Source organism: Eupeodes corollae, chromosome 1 (genome assembly GCF_945859685.1).
Source record: "Eupeodes corollae chromosome 1, idEupCoro1.1, whole genome shotgun sequence".
NCBI classification, from domain to species: Eukaryota; Metazoa; Arthropoda; class Insecta; order Diptera; family Syrphidae; genus Eupeodes; species Eupeodes corollae.
This window is the reverse complement of record NC_079147.1, coordinates 119,187,687-119,204,134: the sequence shown is the minus strand read 5'-3', so window position 1 is coordinate 119,204,134 and position 16,448 is coordinate 119,187,687. Positions and strand designations below refer to the sequence as shown.

Below are 16,448 nucleotides of genomic sequence, written 5' to 3'. Positions count from 1 at the left end.
AAAAAAATCTTTTCAGTTTTACTCTCAATTTGCTCTCTTCTTTGTGATCCGAATCCTGACGATCCACTCGTTCCTGAAATTGCAAGAATATATAAAACTGATCGAGAAAAATATAATGAGCTAGCTCGAGAATGGACTAGGAAATATGCTATGTGATGCGTTCCAGTTTGTAAGATCGATCCGTCATGTAAAACAAATAAACACGTTAAAATAAAAACAGTTAAAAGATACAAACAAAAGCTCTCCTAAACATTTATTATTTTTGAGAAAAAAACTAAATAAATTCAAATATTCATTAAATAAAACTAAATTTGTATTCTTTTTAAAATCAACGAAAATTTTAAGAATGCACTCTTGATTTATTTGAAAAAAAAAAAAACAAACAAAATTTATCCAAATAAAGAAGAAAAATACAAAACAGCACGTAACTTGATACAACCGAGGATTGTCTGATCGACGATCGAAACTCGAAACAAATTATTTTTGATAGCACGTAATTTGAGACGAGTTCTATTGTGACTTTTACTTAAAAAAGTCATTGTGAACTAGTATAAAATCAAATGTCAAATGAGTTTTCTTTAAAATCATTTCATTCTAGTTTCAATTTTAAGTTTTGTCGAAATGTTTTTCTTTGATTCGAAAAGTGAAAGTGAAGGCCAAGAAGTGTCCTGTGCTAAAATCGAAAGAATATTTTGGAGATAATCACCCCTATCACAGAGTCCCTCGTAGCGAAGTCCCCGAAAATTGTGTTACGCTACGAATACGAATACATTTACATCATAAGCCCCAAACGAATTCAAGAAAGCATTGGCACACAGAAATACTAATTTCGGAGTTTTAAAATCAGCTGATATGCGTCAAAATAAGAAAATTAAATAAAAGTTCGTTTTTCATCTTTCGATTTGTTCTTGTTTTTATTTGTTTTTGTCTTTAAAAATTGATAGTATTGTCGTTGCAATCTTTGCAATAAATGAAGAAAATACACGAAGACTGGATGAATCATATGATTGACGCGAAGTGGTTGGAAGACGCCGTGGAACATTTCTCACATCAACTACGTCTGATGACATCGAAACATCGGCAAGTTAGTTCTCTTCACAAGGTTCATTTGATTCTTAAGGCTCGGAGGAATTTTCGAATAAAAAAAATTGTGGATCTTTTATTCCGCAGGTCAAAGTTCATTCATTCTTATGACACCTTCTTCGAGGCTGCTAAAAAAATGCATTCTATTTGCTCCGCCACCTGTAGCTTTGCATTCCTTTTTGTTCTTAACCATTTTCCTCTTGATTTATGCCTTTCAATCTAACCACACTTAAGAATTAAATTAAATTATAAAAAAGTTTGGACTAATTTATTCAATTTACTTTTTTCCAGCTAGAGGTGTCCTTAGAAGGTGGGTCTTTAACTATTTAACTCTATTTTGACTGCCTCCCAAAACGAATTCACTTACTTCTTAGGGATTTTTGAAAATCCTTGGGCAATTTCAAGTTTTTCTCGAAGACTTTTCATAAAGCCTTCCAGAAGAAGAACATCAGTTCCACTAGTTATACAGCTTTAGGGATTCAATCAGTTTTCCCCACAGAATTACTCCCTTGTAGTTTCAAGAACTCTCCTCGCTATATCAACGTGAGAACTCATAAAATTGATTAAAATCTCAGCCTGTGTTTTATTTATTGACATAATTATTTTGTTTTTCAGTTTTTCTCATACAAAAATCACTGCCGACGATAGCTAATTTCTGTCGAGTGAAAATTTTTGTTTCAAACGTCAATTTGAAGTTTGTGTGCTGCCAAATCTTGCGAAACAATCGAGGACATTCGATTGAACCAAAATGTATGCTACCAATGCCGATTGTATCGACTAAACTAGGATGTATCAAGTTACGTGCTGGCAACCCAGTAGCTATCTGGCAAACGCCGAGTATAGACGTGTTCTGAGAGCCAAAACCTTACCTTATAGCTTTGTTTTTGATCCAAATTTTTCGCCGCCACGCGGTCTGAAAATTCAATTTCTTTCTGGTATCTAAAATTTAAAACCAAAATGCAGGGGGATCCCAGTAGAAATAGGTTTATAAGGGGCTCGATTCCGATGCTCCCTTGAACCCACGCACCAAAATGAAACGCAAATTAAACCAACCTCACTACCCACTACTGCTAACAATTCCCTCAAACGACGATAACATTCCTCGCTATATTGTTATTTCTGGTTTGGAAAAAATTGTAAACGGAAAAGACGACCAAACAGAAAAATTGCGACCACTTTCATCGTACAACTTATTCCAAATTAATCGTGGCTTCGAACATATATCTAAAGAAATCTTAGAGGTTAAATCCATGCGGTCCGGTGATCTCTTAGTGAAAGTTGCGAACTTACAAATTGCAAATAAATTCATGAAGCAAAACTACATCTATTCCGGTTAAAATCACACCACACAATAATTTAAACTTAGTGCAAGGAAAAATCTTCTCTCCCCATATCAGAGACATTTCCGAATAAGAACTTCTAAGTGAACTGGAACCACAAAAAATTATCCAAATAAAAAAAATGTTTACAAAAATTAATAATGAATTGACTCCAACGGGCGCAGCAATCCTTACCTTCGACTTAATAAGACGTCCCAATGAAATCTAACTAGGAAGGCTTGGTTGTAGTCGAATAATATATCACAAACCCAATGAGATGCATTATTTGTAAAAAATTAGGACACAAGAAATCGCTGCACAAGTGTCGAACTTTGCAAAGAATGCTGCCTTCCCCCACCACACCATGAATGTTCACGCATTTATTGCATAACTGTCAGGAAGACAGTCATACATCTTATGATGCCTCATGTCCAACCTTTCTTCGCCATTAATCGGTCAACAAAATAAAATCCGACCGCCGCTGCACCCTCCGAGAAGCCTGGGAGATCTACAGAGACGACCCCGCACAGCATCACCTTCCACCCAACTAAAAAAATCGATACCAACCCATCTATGGCAGAGATTATCAAAAACAAAATTCAAAGAGAACAACCCCCAAAAAAACAAAATAATCATCCTGAAACCCAGCCATCAACTTCAAAATCATACCAACCTTCTATCTCAATACGTTTAAATTAAATTCAAACAGAAAATTCCCTTCCACAAGATAACAATACCATAGCTAAACTAAACAACAACCCCACACTAACTATACAGACAACAAATAACCAACCCGAACAAGTATATAATTTCTCTAACAAACCCGCAAAAATTACCCGAACAACAATGACACCAAATAACACAGAAACACGAAATCTACCTCAAAAACAAGATTCACACCCAAACAGAAATTCTTGGGCATCAGATTCTCCATTATCACATCTTACAAAAACACTTCTTAAAGAAAATAGTTACTATGTAAACGTAATGGATGATGATGATCAGTAATCAAACTTTAGGCTCTAAAGTCAGAGACTGCTGCTCGTGTGTTGAATCCTTCAGTTTCACTTGGGAGCCTGAATGCTTCGACATTCGGGAAGCGGAGTCAAATAATATCTCGACAACCATACCCATTCACTCCTCGTTCAAAACCATCAACCTTAAAAATTCTTCAATGGAACATGGACGGACATTTTAATAACCACCATGAACTTCAGCTTTTGATAAACGAACACAAACCTTCTATTATAGCACTACAAGAAACCCACATTCCCACAAGCACCATCTTTCATCCTCGTAAACAATAAGCATGCCATGCACCACATCTATTCCACACAAATTCATAATTATAACATCTAATATTCCAGCAGTAGCAGTAGAAATTCAAACTTTCAATTGTTTCAATATATATTTATCTAAAACAGAATTTAACAAGTCCTGATTTAGAATTAATAGCCAAGAATACAGCGATATTGGGCGCATTCACAAAGCTAGTGGCTACGTAGTTGAAATTCAACTAGATTTGTGAATGCAAAACTAAACTAAAACAAAGCTAATCAATCCTGATCTGTCATATTAATATTAATAAAAGCAAACAAACGAAAAATCGGAAACATTTGAGAAAGTTTTGAGAATTTTAAACAATATTTTTAAATAAAATACAAACAAATTAGAAATGATGAGCGATTCGGAAGAAGATGAAGTCATAGGTATGTAAAATAGTTTAATTGTGGTCAATTTAAGAAACTTCATATGTCTGCCAAATAGCTGGAGCTGTGATTGTCGTAAACGATCTCCTCGCAGTGGGTTTTTTAAAGGACCAATTTCAAGGAAATATTAAAGAAGATCGCGTAAGGAACACGAACTATTATGAAGTAGTAATTCCAGAGTACAGTTTAGAAGAATTCCGGTGCCATTTTCGAATGAGTCGAAGTTGTTTTTCGGTATTTTTTTTGTTTATAAAAGTGTGTTAATAATAACTTCTTTATTAAAGGATCTTATGAAAAAGATTGGAAATCTCAAGCGTGTTCATCATTTGGAAACAAATTTTTGTATACTATTTGGATTTTAAGTAAACAAGAGTTTTTTGTCCTCTGGTGATCGTTTCAATTTAGCACCAAGTTCGGCACACAAATCATTTTGTCAGATTCTGGATTTGTTGTCAAAAAGCCAATAAAATGATATATCCCGGGTATGTGTACATAAAATGTTTGACAAATTCAGTTCATCATTTTGAAATAACACACACATAAATATTATTATGAAGGTATTTCGAGAAAAATCAGGAGGTTATATTCCTGGAATCGTTGGTGCGACAGATGGGTGTCACATTCAAATCAAACAGCCGGTGAAGAACCCTATAGACTATTACAACAGAAAAATACGCATTCCATTATTTTACAAGGTACACTTAATATATAATAATTTTAACAAATTTACATATTAATTTCTTTTAACAAGAGTTTGTGACCATCGAGGTGTTTTAATCGGTATTTATGCAGGCGATTGTGATGATTGAAATATTTGGATGTTTCAAGTCCTATGCTGGCCAATAAAATTATAACAGCTAGTTGCATTTTGCACAACCACATTCATTTATTTAATGAATCCGGAAAATTTTCTGACATCGAAACTGAAAATGATGACGATCTGTTAAACGATTTAAATTCAAATCATAACATGGAAAATCAAGAGAGAAGCAGCTGTGCTAGGAAAAGAAACTTCTTGTTGAACAATTTTTTGAAAATAAAATACTTTTTTCAATAATTTTTTTTATTTGTATTTTGTTTTCTTTACAAAAAAGGAACTTTGCTTTGTTTTCATGACTAAACTTATAAACTAATGTTAACCTTACTCATAGTTTCGTAAAAATAAAAATAATACACTTAATACTTAAAACAAAGAAAACACAATTCATTTAAAAAAAAAAATATTTTATCACAGTTTAAACAAAAAAGAATGAGAATTCATTAATTAACACACAAAAAGGCACACAATAACTATCCATCAATAAATACTGAAAATCTTCTTAGTTTTTTTTTTTAAATAAAAAGATATTAGATGTTCAAATGGTAGACATGTGCATTCAAGAGGACACAAGCGTCCACAGGTTTTTTCTCAAAACCCACCTCTGTCTATCAACTCCTACTCTCACCTCCCCGCGGTGAACATCGGGTGCCTAGTACTAGTACCTCTACTGGAGATAGGGTTCTCTCCCCATATCAGAGACATTTCCGAATAAGAACTTCTAAGTGAACTGGAACCACAAAAAATTATCCAAATAAAAAAAATGTTTACAAAAATTAATAATGAATTGACTCCAACGGGCGCAGCAATCCTTACCTTCGACTTAATAAGACGTCCCAATGAAATCTAACTAGGAAGGCTTAGTTTTAGTCGAATAATTTATCACAAACCCAATGAGATGCATTATTTGTAAAAAATTAGGACAGAAGAAATCGCTGCACAAATGTCGAACTTTGCAAAGAATGCTGCCTTCCCCCACCACACCATGAATGTTCACGCATTTATTGAATAACTGTCAGGAAGACAGTCATACATCTTATGATGCCTCATGTCCAACCTTTCTTCGCCATAAATCGGTCAACAAAATAAAATCCGACCGCCGCTGCACCCTCCGAGAAGCCTGGGAGATCTACAGAGACGACCCCGCACAGCATCACCTTCCACCCAACTAAAAAAATCGATACTAACCCATCTATGGCAGAGATTATCAAAAACAAAATTCAAAGAGAACAACCCCCAAAAAAACAAAATAATCATCCTGAAAACCAGCCATCAACTTCAAAATCATACCAACCTCCTATCTCAATACGTTTAAATTAAATTCAAACAGAAAATTCCCTTCCACAAGATAACAATACCATAGCTAAACTAAACTACAACCCCACACTAACTATACAGACAACAAATAACCAACCCGAACAAGTATATAATCTCTCTAACAAACCCGCAAAAATTACCCGAACAACAATGACACCAAATAACACAGAAACACAAAATCAACCTCAAAAACAAGATTCACACCCAAACAGAAATTCTTGGGCATCAGATTCTCCATTATCACATCTTACAAAAACACTTCTTAAAGAAAATAGTTACTATGTAAACGTAATGGATGATGATGATCAGTAATCAAACTTTAGGCTCTAAAATCAGAGACTGCTGCTCGTGTGTTGAATCCTTCAGTTTCACTTGGGAGCCTGAATGCTTCGACATTCGGGAAGCGGAGTCAAATAATATCTCGACAACCATACCCATTCACTCCTCGTTCAAAACCATCAACCTTAAAAATTCTTCAATGGAACATGGACGGACATTTTAATAACCACCATGAACTTCAGCTTTTGATAAACGAACACAAACCTTCTATTATAGCACTACAAGAAACCCACATTCCCACAAGCACCATCTTTCATCCTCGTAAACAATAAGCATGCCATGCACCACATCTATTCCACACAAATTCATAATTATAACATCTAATATTCCAGCAGTAGCAGTAGAAATTCAAACTTTCAATTGTTTCAATATATATTTATCTAAAACAGAATTTAACAAGTCCTGATTTAGAATTAATAGCCAAGAATACAGCGATATTGGGCGCATTCACAAAGCTAGTGGCTACGTAGTTGAAATTCAACTAGATTTGTGAATGCAAAACTAAACTAAAACAAAGCTAATCAATCCTGATCTGTCATATTAATATTAATAAAAGCAAACAAACGAAAAATCGGAAACATTTGAGAAAGTTTTGAGAATTTTAAACAATATTTTTAAATAAAATACAAACAAATTAGAAATGATGAGCGATTCGGAAGAAGATGAAGTCATAGTTATGTAAAATAGTTTAATTGTGGTCAATTTAAGAAACTTCATATGTCTGCCAAATAGCTGGAGCTGTGATTGTCGTAAACGATCTCCTCGCAGTGGGTTTTTTAAAGGACCAATTTCAAGGAAATATTAAAGAAGATCGCGTAAGGAACACGAACTATTATGAAGTAGTAATTCCAGAGTACAGTTTAGAAGAATTCCGGTGCCATTTTCGAATGAGTCGAAGTTGTTTTTCGGTATTTTTTTTGTTTATAAAAGTGTGTTAATAATAACTTCTTTATTAAAGGATCTTATGAAAAAGATTGGAAATCTCAAGCGTGTTCATCATTTGGAAACAAATTTTTGTATACTATTTGGATTTTAAGTAAACAAGAGTTTTTTGTCCTCTGGTGATCGTTTCAATTTAGCACCAAGTTCGGCACACAAATCATTTTGTCAGATTCTGGATTTGTTGTCAAAAAGCCAATAAAATGATATATCCCGGGTATGTGTACATAAAATGTTTGACAAATTCAGTTCATCATTTTGAAATAACACACACATAAATATTATTATGAAGGTATTTCGAGAAAAATCAGGAGGTTATATTCCTGGAATCGTTGGTGCGACAGATGGGTGTCACATTCAAATCAAACAGCCGGTGAAGAACCCTATAGACTATTACAACAGAAAAATACGCATTCCATTATTTTACAAGGTACACTTAATATATAATAATTTTAACAAATTTACATATTAATTTCTTTTAACAAGAGTTTGTGACCATCGAGGTGTTTTAATCGGTATTTATGCAGGCGATTGTGATGATTGAAATATTTGGATGTTTCAAGTCCTATGCTGGCCAATAAAATTATAACAGCTAGTTGCATTTTGCACAACCACATTCATTTATTTAATGAATCCGGAAAATTTTCTGACATCGAAACTGAAAATGATGACGATCTGTTAAACGATTTAAATCCAAATCATAACATGGAAAATCAAGAGAGAAGCAGCTGTGCTAGGAAAAGAAACTTCTTGTTGAACAATTTTTTGAAAATAAAATACTTTTTTCAATAATTTTTTTTATTTGTATTTTGTTTTCTTTACAAAAAAGGAACTTTGCTTTGTTTTCATGACTAAACTTATAAACTAATGTTAACCTTACTCATAGTTTCGTAAAAATAAAAATAATACACTTAATACTTAAAACAAAGAAAACACAATTCATTTTAAAAAAAAAATATTTTATCACAGTTTAAACAAAAAAGAATGAGAATTCATTAATTAACACACAAAAAGGCACACAATAACTATCCATCAATAAATACTGAAAATCTTCTTAGTTTTTTTTTTTAAATAAAAAGATATTAGATGTTCAAATGGTAGACATGTGCATTCAAGAGGACACAAGCGTCCACAGGTTTTTTCTCAAAACCCACCTCTGTCTATCAACTCCTACTCTCACCTCCCCGCGGTGAACATCGGGTGCCTAGTACTAGTACCTCTACTGGAGATAGGGTTCTCTCCCCATATCAGAGACATTTCCGAATAAGAACTTCTAAGTGAACTGGAACCACAAAAAATTATCCAAATAAAAAAAATGTTTACAAAAATTAATAATGAATTGACTCCAACGGGCGCAGCAATCCTTACCTTCGACTTAATAAGACGTCCCAATGAAATCTAACTAGGAAGGCTTAGTTTTAGTCGAATAATTTATCACAAACCCAATGAGATGCATTATTTGTAAAAAATTAGGACAGAAGAAATCGCTGCACAAATGTCGAACTTTGCAAAGAATGCTGCCTTCCCCCACCACACCATGAATGTTCACGCATTTATTGAATAACTGTCAGGAAGACAGTCATACATCTTATGATGCCTCATGTCCAACCTTTCTTCGCCATAAATCGGTCAACAAAATAAAATCCGACCGCCGCTGCACCCTCCGAGAAGCCTGGGAGATCTACAGAGACGACCCCGCACAGCATCACCTTCCACCCAACTAAAAAAATCGATACTAACCCATCTATGGCAGAGATTATCAAAAACAAAATTCAAAGAGAACAACCCCCAAAAAAACAAAATAATCATCCTGAAAACCAGCCATCAACTTCAAAATCATACCAACCTCCTATCTCAATACGTTTAAATTAAATTCAAACAGAAAATTCCCTTCCACAAGATAACAATACCATAGCTAAACTAAACTACAACCCCACACTAACTATACAGACAACAAATAACCAACCCGAACAAGTATATAATCTCTCTAACAAACCCGCAAAAATTACCCGAACAACAATGACACCAAATAACACAGAAACACAAAATCAACCTCAAAAACAAGATTCACACCCAAACAGAAATTCTTGGGCATCAGATTCTCCATTATCACATCTTACAAAAACACTTCTTAAAGAAAATAGTTACTATGTAAACGTAATGGATGATGATGATCAGTAATCAAACTTTAGGCTCTAAAATCAGAGACTGCTGCTCGTGTGTTGAATCCTTCAGTTTCACTTGGGAGCCTGAATGCTTCGACATTCGGGAAGCGGAGTCAAATAATATCTCGACAACCATACCCATTCACTCCTCGTTCAAAACCATCAACCTTAAAAATTCTTCAATGGAACATGGACGGACATTTTAATAACCACCATGAACTTCAGCTTTTGATAAACGAACACAAACCTTCTATTATAGCACTACAAGAAACCCACATTCCCACAAGCACCATCTTTCATCCTCGTAAACAATAAGCATGCCATGCACCACATCTATTCCACACAAATTCATAATTATAACATCTAATATTCCAGCAGTAGCAGTAGAAATTCAAACTTTCAATTGTTTCAATATATATTTATCTAAAACAGAATTTAACAAGTCCTGATTTAGAATTAATAGCCAAGAATACAGCGATATTGGGCGCATTCACAAAGCTAGTGGCTACGTAGTTGAAATTCAACTAGATTTGTGAATGCAAAACTAAACTAAAACAAAGCTAATCAATCCTGATCTGTCATATTAATATTAATAAAAGCAAACAAACGAAAAATCGGAAACATTTGAGAAAGTTTTGAGAATTTTAAACAATATTTTTAAATAAAATACAAACAAATTAGAAATGATGAGCGATTCGGAAGAAGATGAAGTCATAGGTATGTAAAATAGTTTAATTGTGGTCAATTTAAGAAACTTCATATGTCTGCCAAATAGCTGGAGCTGTGATTGTCGTAAACGATCTCCTCGCAGTGGGTTTTTTAAAGGACCAATTTCAAGGAAATATTAAAGAAGATCGCGTAAGGAACACGAACTATTATGAAGTAGTAATTCCAGAGTACAGTTTAGAAGAATTCCGTTGCCATTTTCGAATGAGTCGAAGTTGTTTTTCGGTATTTTTTTTGTTTATAAAAGTGTGTTAATAATAACTTCTTTATTAAAGGATCTTATGAAAAAGATTGGAAATCTCAAGCGTGTTCATCATTTGGAAACAAATTTTTGTATACTATTTGGATTTTAAGTAAACAAGAGTTTTTTGTCCTCTGGTGATCGTTTCAATTTAGCACCAAGTTCGGCACACAAATCATTTTGTCAGATTCTGGATTTGTTGTGTTCCCTTTTGGCTTAATACATTAAGTAGCCATCAAAAAGCCAATAAAATGATATATCCCGGGTATGTGTACATAAAATGTTTGACAAATTCAGTTCATCATTTTGAAATAACACACACATAAATATTATTATGAAGGTATTTCGAGAAAAATCAGGAGGTTATATTCCTGGAATCGTTGGTGCGACAGATGGGTGTCACATTCAAATCAAACAGCCGGTGAAGAACCCTATAGACTATTACAACAGAAAAATACGCATTCCATTATTTTACAAGGTACACTTAATATATAATAATTTTAACAAATTTACATATTAATTTCTTTTAACAAGAGTTTGTGACCATCGAGGTGTTTTAATCGGTATTTATGCAGGCGATTGTGATGATTGAAATATTTGGATGTTTCAAGTCCTATGCTGGCCAATAAAATTATAACAGCTAGTTGCATTTTGCACAACCACATTCATTTATTTAATGAATCCGGAAAATTTTCTGACATCGAAACTGAAAATGATGACGATCTGTTAAACGATTTAAATTCAAATCATAACATGGAAAATCAAGAGAGAAGCAGCTGTGCTAGGAAAAGAAACTTCTTGTTGAACAATTTTTTGAAAATAAAATACTTTTTTCAATAATTTTTTTATTTGTATTTTGTTTTCTTTACAAAAAAGGAACTTTGCTTTGTTTTCATGACTAAACTTATAAACTAATGTTAACCTTACTCATAGTTTCGTAAAAATAAAAATAATACACTTAATACTTAAAACAAAGAAAACACAATTCATTTAAAAAAAAAAATATTTTATCACAGTTTAAACAAAAAAGAATGAGAATTCATTAATTAACACACAAAAAGGCACACAATAACTATCCATCAATAAATACTGAAAATCTTCTTAGTTTTTTTTTTTAAATAAAAAGATATTAGATGTTCAAATGGTAGACATGTGCATTCAAGAGGACACAAGCGTCCACAGGTTTTTTCTCAAAACCCACCTCTGTCTATCAACTCCTACTCTCACCTCCCCGCGGTGAACATCGGGTGCCTAGTACCTCAACTGGAGATAGGGTTCCAACCCCAGTGGAAAGTTGTTGGGGGCAGCAAACGAGAGAGGGGGGGAGAGGTGTTTCCACTAAGGCACCTCTCCTTATCCATGCGGCAGCGGACGAATTCTCGAGATAGAATCAACGGTGGCGTCTACAGTTCCAGTAAGGTCGAACTACTTAGTGAACACCTTATAGGGCTTCTTCGACAAATTCGGAGCCCAGGCCTATAAGGAGCGGTTCATCCAGCTCCCCTTCCTTGGAGTTATACTAAGGATCTGGCCCTCCAGGTTGGGGGTTGTGCCGTCGGGGTGACTTCCTGGCCACGTAAAAAATACCTTTAGTTGCGAAGCACTACCAAGCCTCGGATACAGACGGATTCACTGTTGACAACTCACGCAAACGAAATAAGGACAACGAACTTCGGATCTGTACGTGTAATGTTAGGTCCCTTTACAGACCACGTGCAGCCGAACAATAAGGGGGAGCCCTAAACTGCTGCAAGGCAGATATAACCGCCATCCAAGAAGTGCGATGGGATGGACCGGGCAAACGCAAACTAAAAGAGTGCGATGTATACGACGGCAACTGTTACCGAGAACAAAGACAGCGTCTATGAGAGTGTGGATTTGTTGATGGAACTAGACTCAGGCAAAAATTCTTGAGTTTCAACAGTGTGAATGAGCGCATCACGACAATCCGCATCAAGGCTGAATTCGCCAACATAAGCCTAATATGCGCGCATGCCCCAACAGAGGAGAAAGATGAAGACACCAAAGATATGTTCTTCGAGCCCTTGGACAATACATATGAGCAGTGCCCTGGCTATGACATTAAAATTGTCTTAGGAGATTTTAATGCCAAGCTAGGAAGAGAAGACATCTTTGGTGGCATAATCGGGAGATACAGCCTGCACGACACCACCTCCGACAACGGATTCAGGCTGGTCGATTTCGCTGCGGGGCGAGACGTTCTGGTAGCTAGTACGCAGTTCACGCATCTTAATATCCACAAGGGGACATGGAAATCTCCTGATCAATCAACCGTCAACCAGATTGACCACATTGCGATCGACGCACGACACTTCTCCAGTATCCAGGATATCCGAACATTCCGAGAGGCCAACATTGACTAGGACCACTACCTCGTTGTAGCCAAGGTACGGCTACGGATATCCCGATCCAAGCCAAAACAAGGAAGTACTGTGAGAAGATTCGACGTTAGACGGCTACAATCGCAAGAGACTGCTATGTCGTTTTCCGATCGAGCCTCTAGTAACCTCCTAAGGAGTCCTATGCTTCCTGCATTAAGCATTGAAAACCAGTGGCAACATTGCCTTGCAATCAGAGATGCCGCCTCTAAAGTGCTAGGTTTCACACGGCCACCACAGCGAAACCCCTGATTTGACGACGAATGCCGGCAAGCTCACGCAGCGAAACAAGAGGCATACAAAACGGCGCTGCACAAAAGGACTAGAGCTGCTCGCGAGCTCTACGAGCAGAAGAGGAGAGAGGAACACCGGCTTCTTAGACGGAAAAAAAGAGAGCATGAGAAGCGCGCGATCGAGGAGATAGAGGGATGTCACAACTGGAATGAGGTTCGTAAATTTTACCAAAAGGTAAAAAAAACCTCCCACGAACCGAAGCCTGTAAAGACGATCAAGGGAACATCGTAGTAGAACCACAGTCGATGCTGAGAATATGGAAAGATCACTTCTCCAAATTATATAACGGCGATGACGAACCGAACTCCGCTGTAAGGGAGATAGAACCACTCAACCTCGGCGACGCAGATCAACAATTCCGCCTACCCAACCTTGACGAAGTGAAGATAGCTATATCTAAACTTAAGTCAAACAAAGCTGCTGGAGCTGACGGCATCACCGCCGAACTATTCAAAGCAGCAGGCGATGACTTGGTAGGGAGCATGCACCAACTCATCTGCAAAATTTGGTCGGAAGAAAGCATGCCCGATGAGTGGAATCTCAGCATATAGTGTGCCCGATACATAAGAATGGAGACCCTCTAAACTGCGCCAACTACAGAGGCATCAGTCTCCTTAACATTGCGTATAAGATCCTCTCTGCCGTATTATGTGAACGTCTGAAGCCATTCGTCAACAACCTGATTGGTCCTTATCAGTGTGGCTTCAGACCAGGAAAGTCCACTATCGACCAAATATTCACACTACGGCAGATCTTGGAAAAAACACAGGAGCTTCAAATCGATACCCACCATCTCTTTATCAATTTTAAAGCCGCGTATGACAGCATCTATAGGGAAGAGCTCTACCGAGCAATGTCTAGTTTTGGCATCCCTGTCAAACTTATCCGTTTGTGCAGAATGACGATGGAGAATGCACGCTGCTCTATCAAGGTCGGAAAAGATCTTACCGATGCATTTGATGTCAAAAAAGGTTTTAGGCAAGGCGATGCACTGTCATGCGACTTCTTCAACATCGTTCTGGAAACAATTGTGCAAAACTCAACCGTCAACACTAGAGGCACAAACTTCTAAAGATCCATCCAATTACTCGGATACGCAGATGATATTGACATAATTGGAAGATCAAAGCGTGATGTCAGTGGAGCGTTTTTGAGCATTGCGACGGAAGCGAAGAAGATGGGTTTAGTGGTCAATGAGGGCAAGACCAAGTATATGCTGTCATCAAAAAAGGACACTGAACGACGACGTCTTGGAAAAAACGTCACCATGGACAGCTATAACTTTGAGGTAGTTAAGGACTTTGTCTACCTAGGCACCGCTATTAATGCAGACAACGACACCAGCGCTGAAATCAAACGAAGAATAACTCTTGCAAATCGCTGCTTCTTTGGACTTAGAAGGCAATTGAGAAGTAAAGTCCTCTCTCGAGCATGTAAAATTACCATCTATAAGACACTCATCATCCCAGTTCTCATTTATGGCGCTGAGGCCTGGACCCTGTCAAAGAAAGATGAGAGCGTCTTAGGATGCTTCGAGAGAAAAATTCTTCGGGCGATTTTTGGTCCCGTACGCATAGATGGAGAATGGAGGAGAAGATATAACGACGAGCTGTACGGGCTGTACAGCGACACTGACCTAGTTAGCAGAATCAAAGTCCAACGGCTTAGATGGCTAGGTCATGTAGAGCGGATGGACATCAACGCTCCAGCCCGGAAGGAGAATATAGTTTAACAAATTATATTAACTTTCTTGTTCTATTTTCTTTTTCTTCCTTGTACTTCAGTATTTAAAAGTCCAACTTTTTTTTGTTTCAGAACACGAAGTTCCTTTAATTCATCTAGCACCCATCGTGCGATTTCCAACTTGATTTGAATTTTGAGCTTACTATTGCATTGAAATAATATAAGATTACTAAAAATACCTCAAATTTACCTTCCTCCGTATTTTCTGCATTATATGCTCTCAAATTTTGTTCCATGGATGCTGCAGCATACACTGGATCTGAAACAAAATACTTTAGTGAATTGTTTTGTTTATTGCACTTGAATAACATTACCTGTTAAGATTTGATTGCAAATCTCTTCAGCTGCTTCTATTTCGTAGTATCTAAATACTGAACTACATATAAGTTTAATTTTGATTTTTTTGTAAATTTTTTCAACAGATGATTGTTAAACGTCAACTAACTTCTTAGCCGAAATTTTTACACTACGTCGGAGGGGAAATTTCAACTACTTTTGTAGTTAGATTTAGCCAATCAGAATCCCTTGACGACGTAGCCACTAGCTTTGTGAATGCGATGGCGAATGGCAATTTTAATGCTTGGAATCCTATCTGGGGATCTCCTAATATTAACACTCGCGGTGAAATCGTGGAATAATTCTTCACTAACTCCAGCCTAGCTATTTTTAATGATGATTCTCCTACACATTTTTCCACCCACAAGAGTTTTACTCTATAGATCTCACCTTGATTTCCCCCTCCCTCATTCCAAAAGCAACATGGAAAGCTCTTACTAACCTACATGGTAGCGATCACTTCCCAACCAAAGTTACAGATTTTTTGTCAAATAAGGATATTTCAGAAAATATCAACAAAGAGTCAGCACTTATTCAAAAATCAATTCGCTTCGCAGCCAACTTTGCAATCCCTCAAACCAACATTTCCCTGGTGGAGTGACCTTAGAAATATTCGCCAGAGCAAACAAACAGCTTTGAAAACATTCAAAAATATGCTACTATAACCAACTTAATTTCATTTTAAAAAGCCAATGCTTTTTTCAAAGGCAAAAAGAAATAGTTTTGAAAAATTCACTTCAAACATCAACCCAACTCTCCTGCCAAGAAGCTATGGTCCGATATAAACTACCTTATAGGCAATTATAATGTTACGTCAATAAAAGCCATAAGAGATCAATCTTATCATATACTAACTTCTCCTATAGAATTTGCCCAAAATTTTTCCGAAACATGGTCAAACGCTTTTAAAGATTCAAACTTTCATTCCGAATTTTGCTCTCAGAAAAATCTTATACTTAATCATAAGTGAAACAGCAAAGCAAATCGAAGGTAATATTAACCTTATCGAATTTGAAAGCTG

At 36.2% G+C, this 16,448-nt stretch overlaps 1 protein-coding gene and 2 long non-coding RNA genes across 3 annotated transcripts in view; 2 read left to right on the top strand and 1 right to left on the bottom strand.

Annotated features, from left to right (window-relative positions):
* The window catches only part of LOC129953099 (ubiquitin-conjugating enzyme E2-17 kDa), a 28,178-nt gene extending 27,868 nt beyond the window's left edge, over window positions 1–310 (top strand). The window contains exon 5 of the mRNA XM_056065993.1: window positions 17–310. Within this exon, the coding sequence (XP_055921968.1) occupies window positions 17–156 (140 nt within the window). The 3' untranslated portion in view covers window positions 157–310. The remainder of the gene's footprint in view (window positions 1–16) is intronic.
* Window positions 104–3,888, bottom strand: LOC129953115 (uncharacterized). The gene is made up of 2 exons (XR_008782448.1): window positions 1,365–3,888; window positions 104–1,311 (listed from the first exon to the last, which is right to left on the bottom strand). It is a non-coding gene; the product is annotated as an uncharacterized LOC129953115 (long non-coding RNA).
* Window positions 3,889–10,542: 6,654 nt separating this feature from the next.
* On the top strand, window positions 10,543–11,463 carry LOC129942616 (uncharacterized). The gene is made up of 3 exons (XR_008781066.1): window positions 10,543–10,639; window positions 10,690–11,133; window positions 11,190–11,463. It is a non-coding gene; the product is annotated as an uncharacterized LOC129942616 (long non-coding RNA).
* Window positions 11,464–16,448: the final 4,985 nt, after the last annotated feature.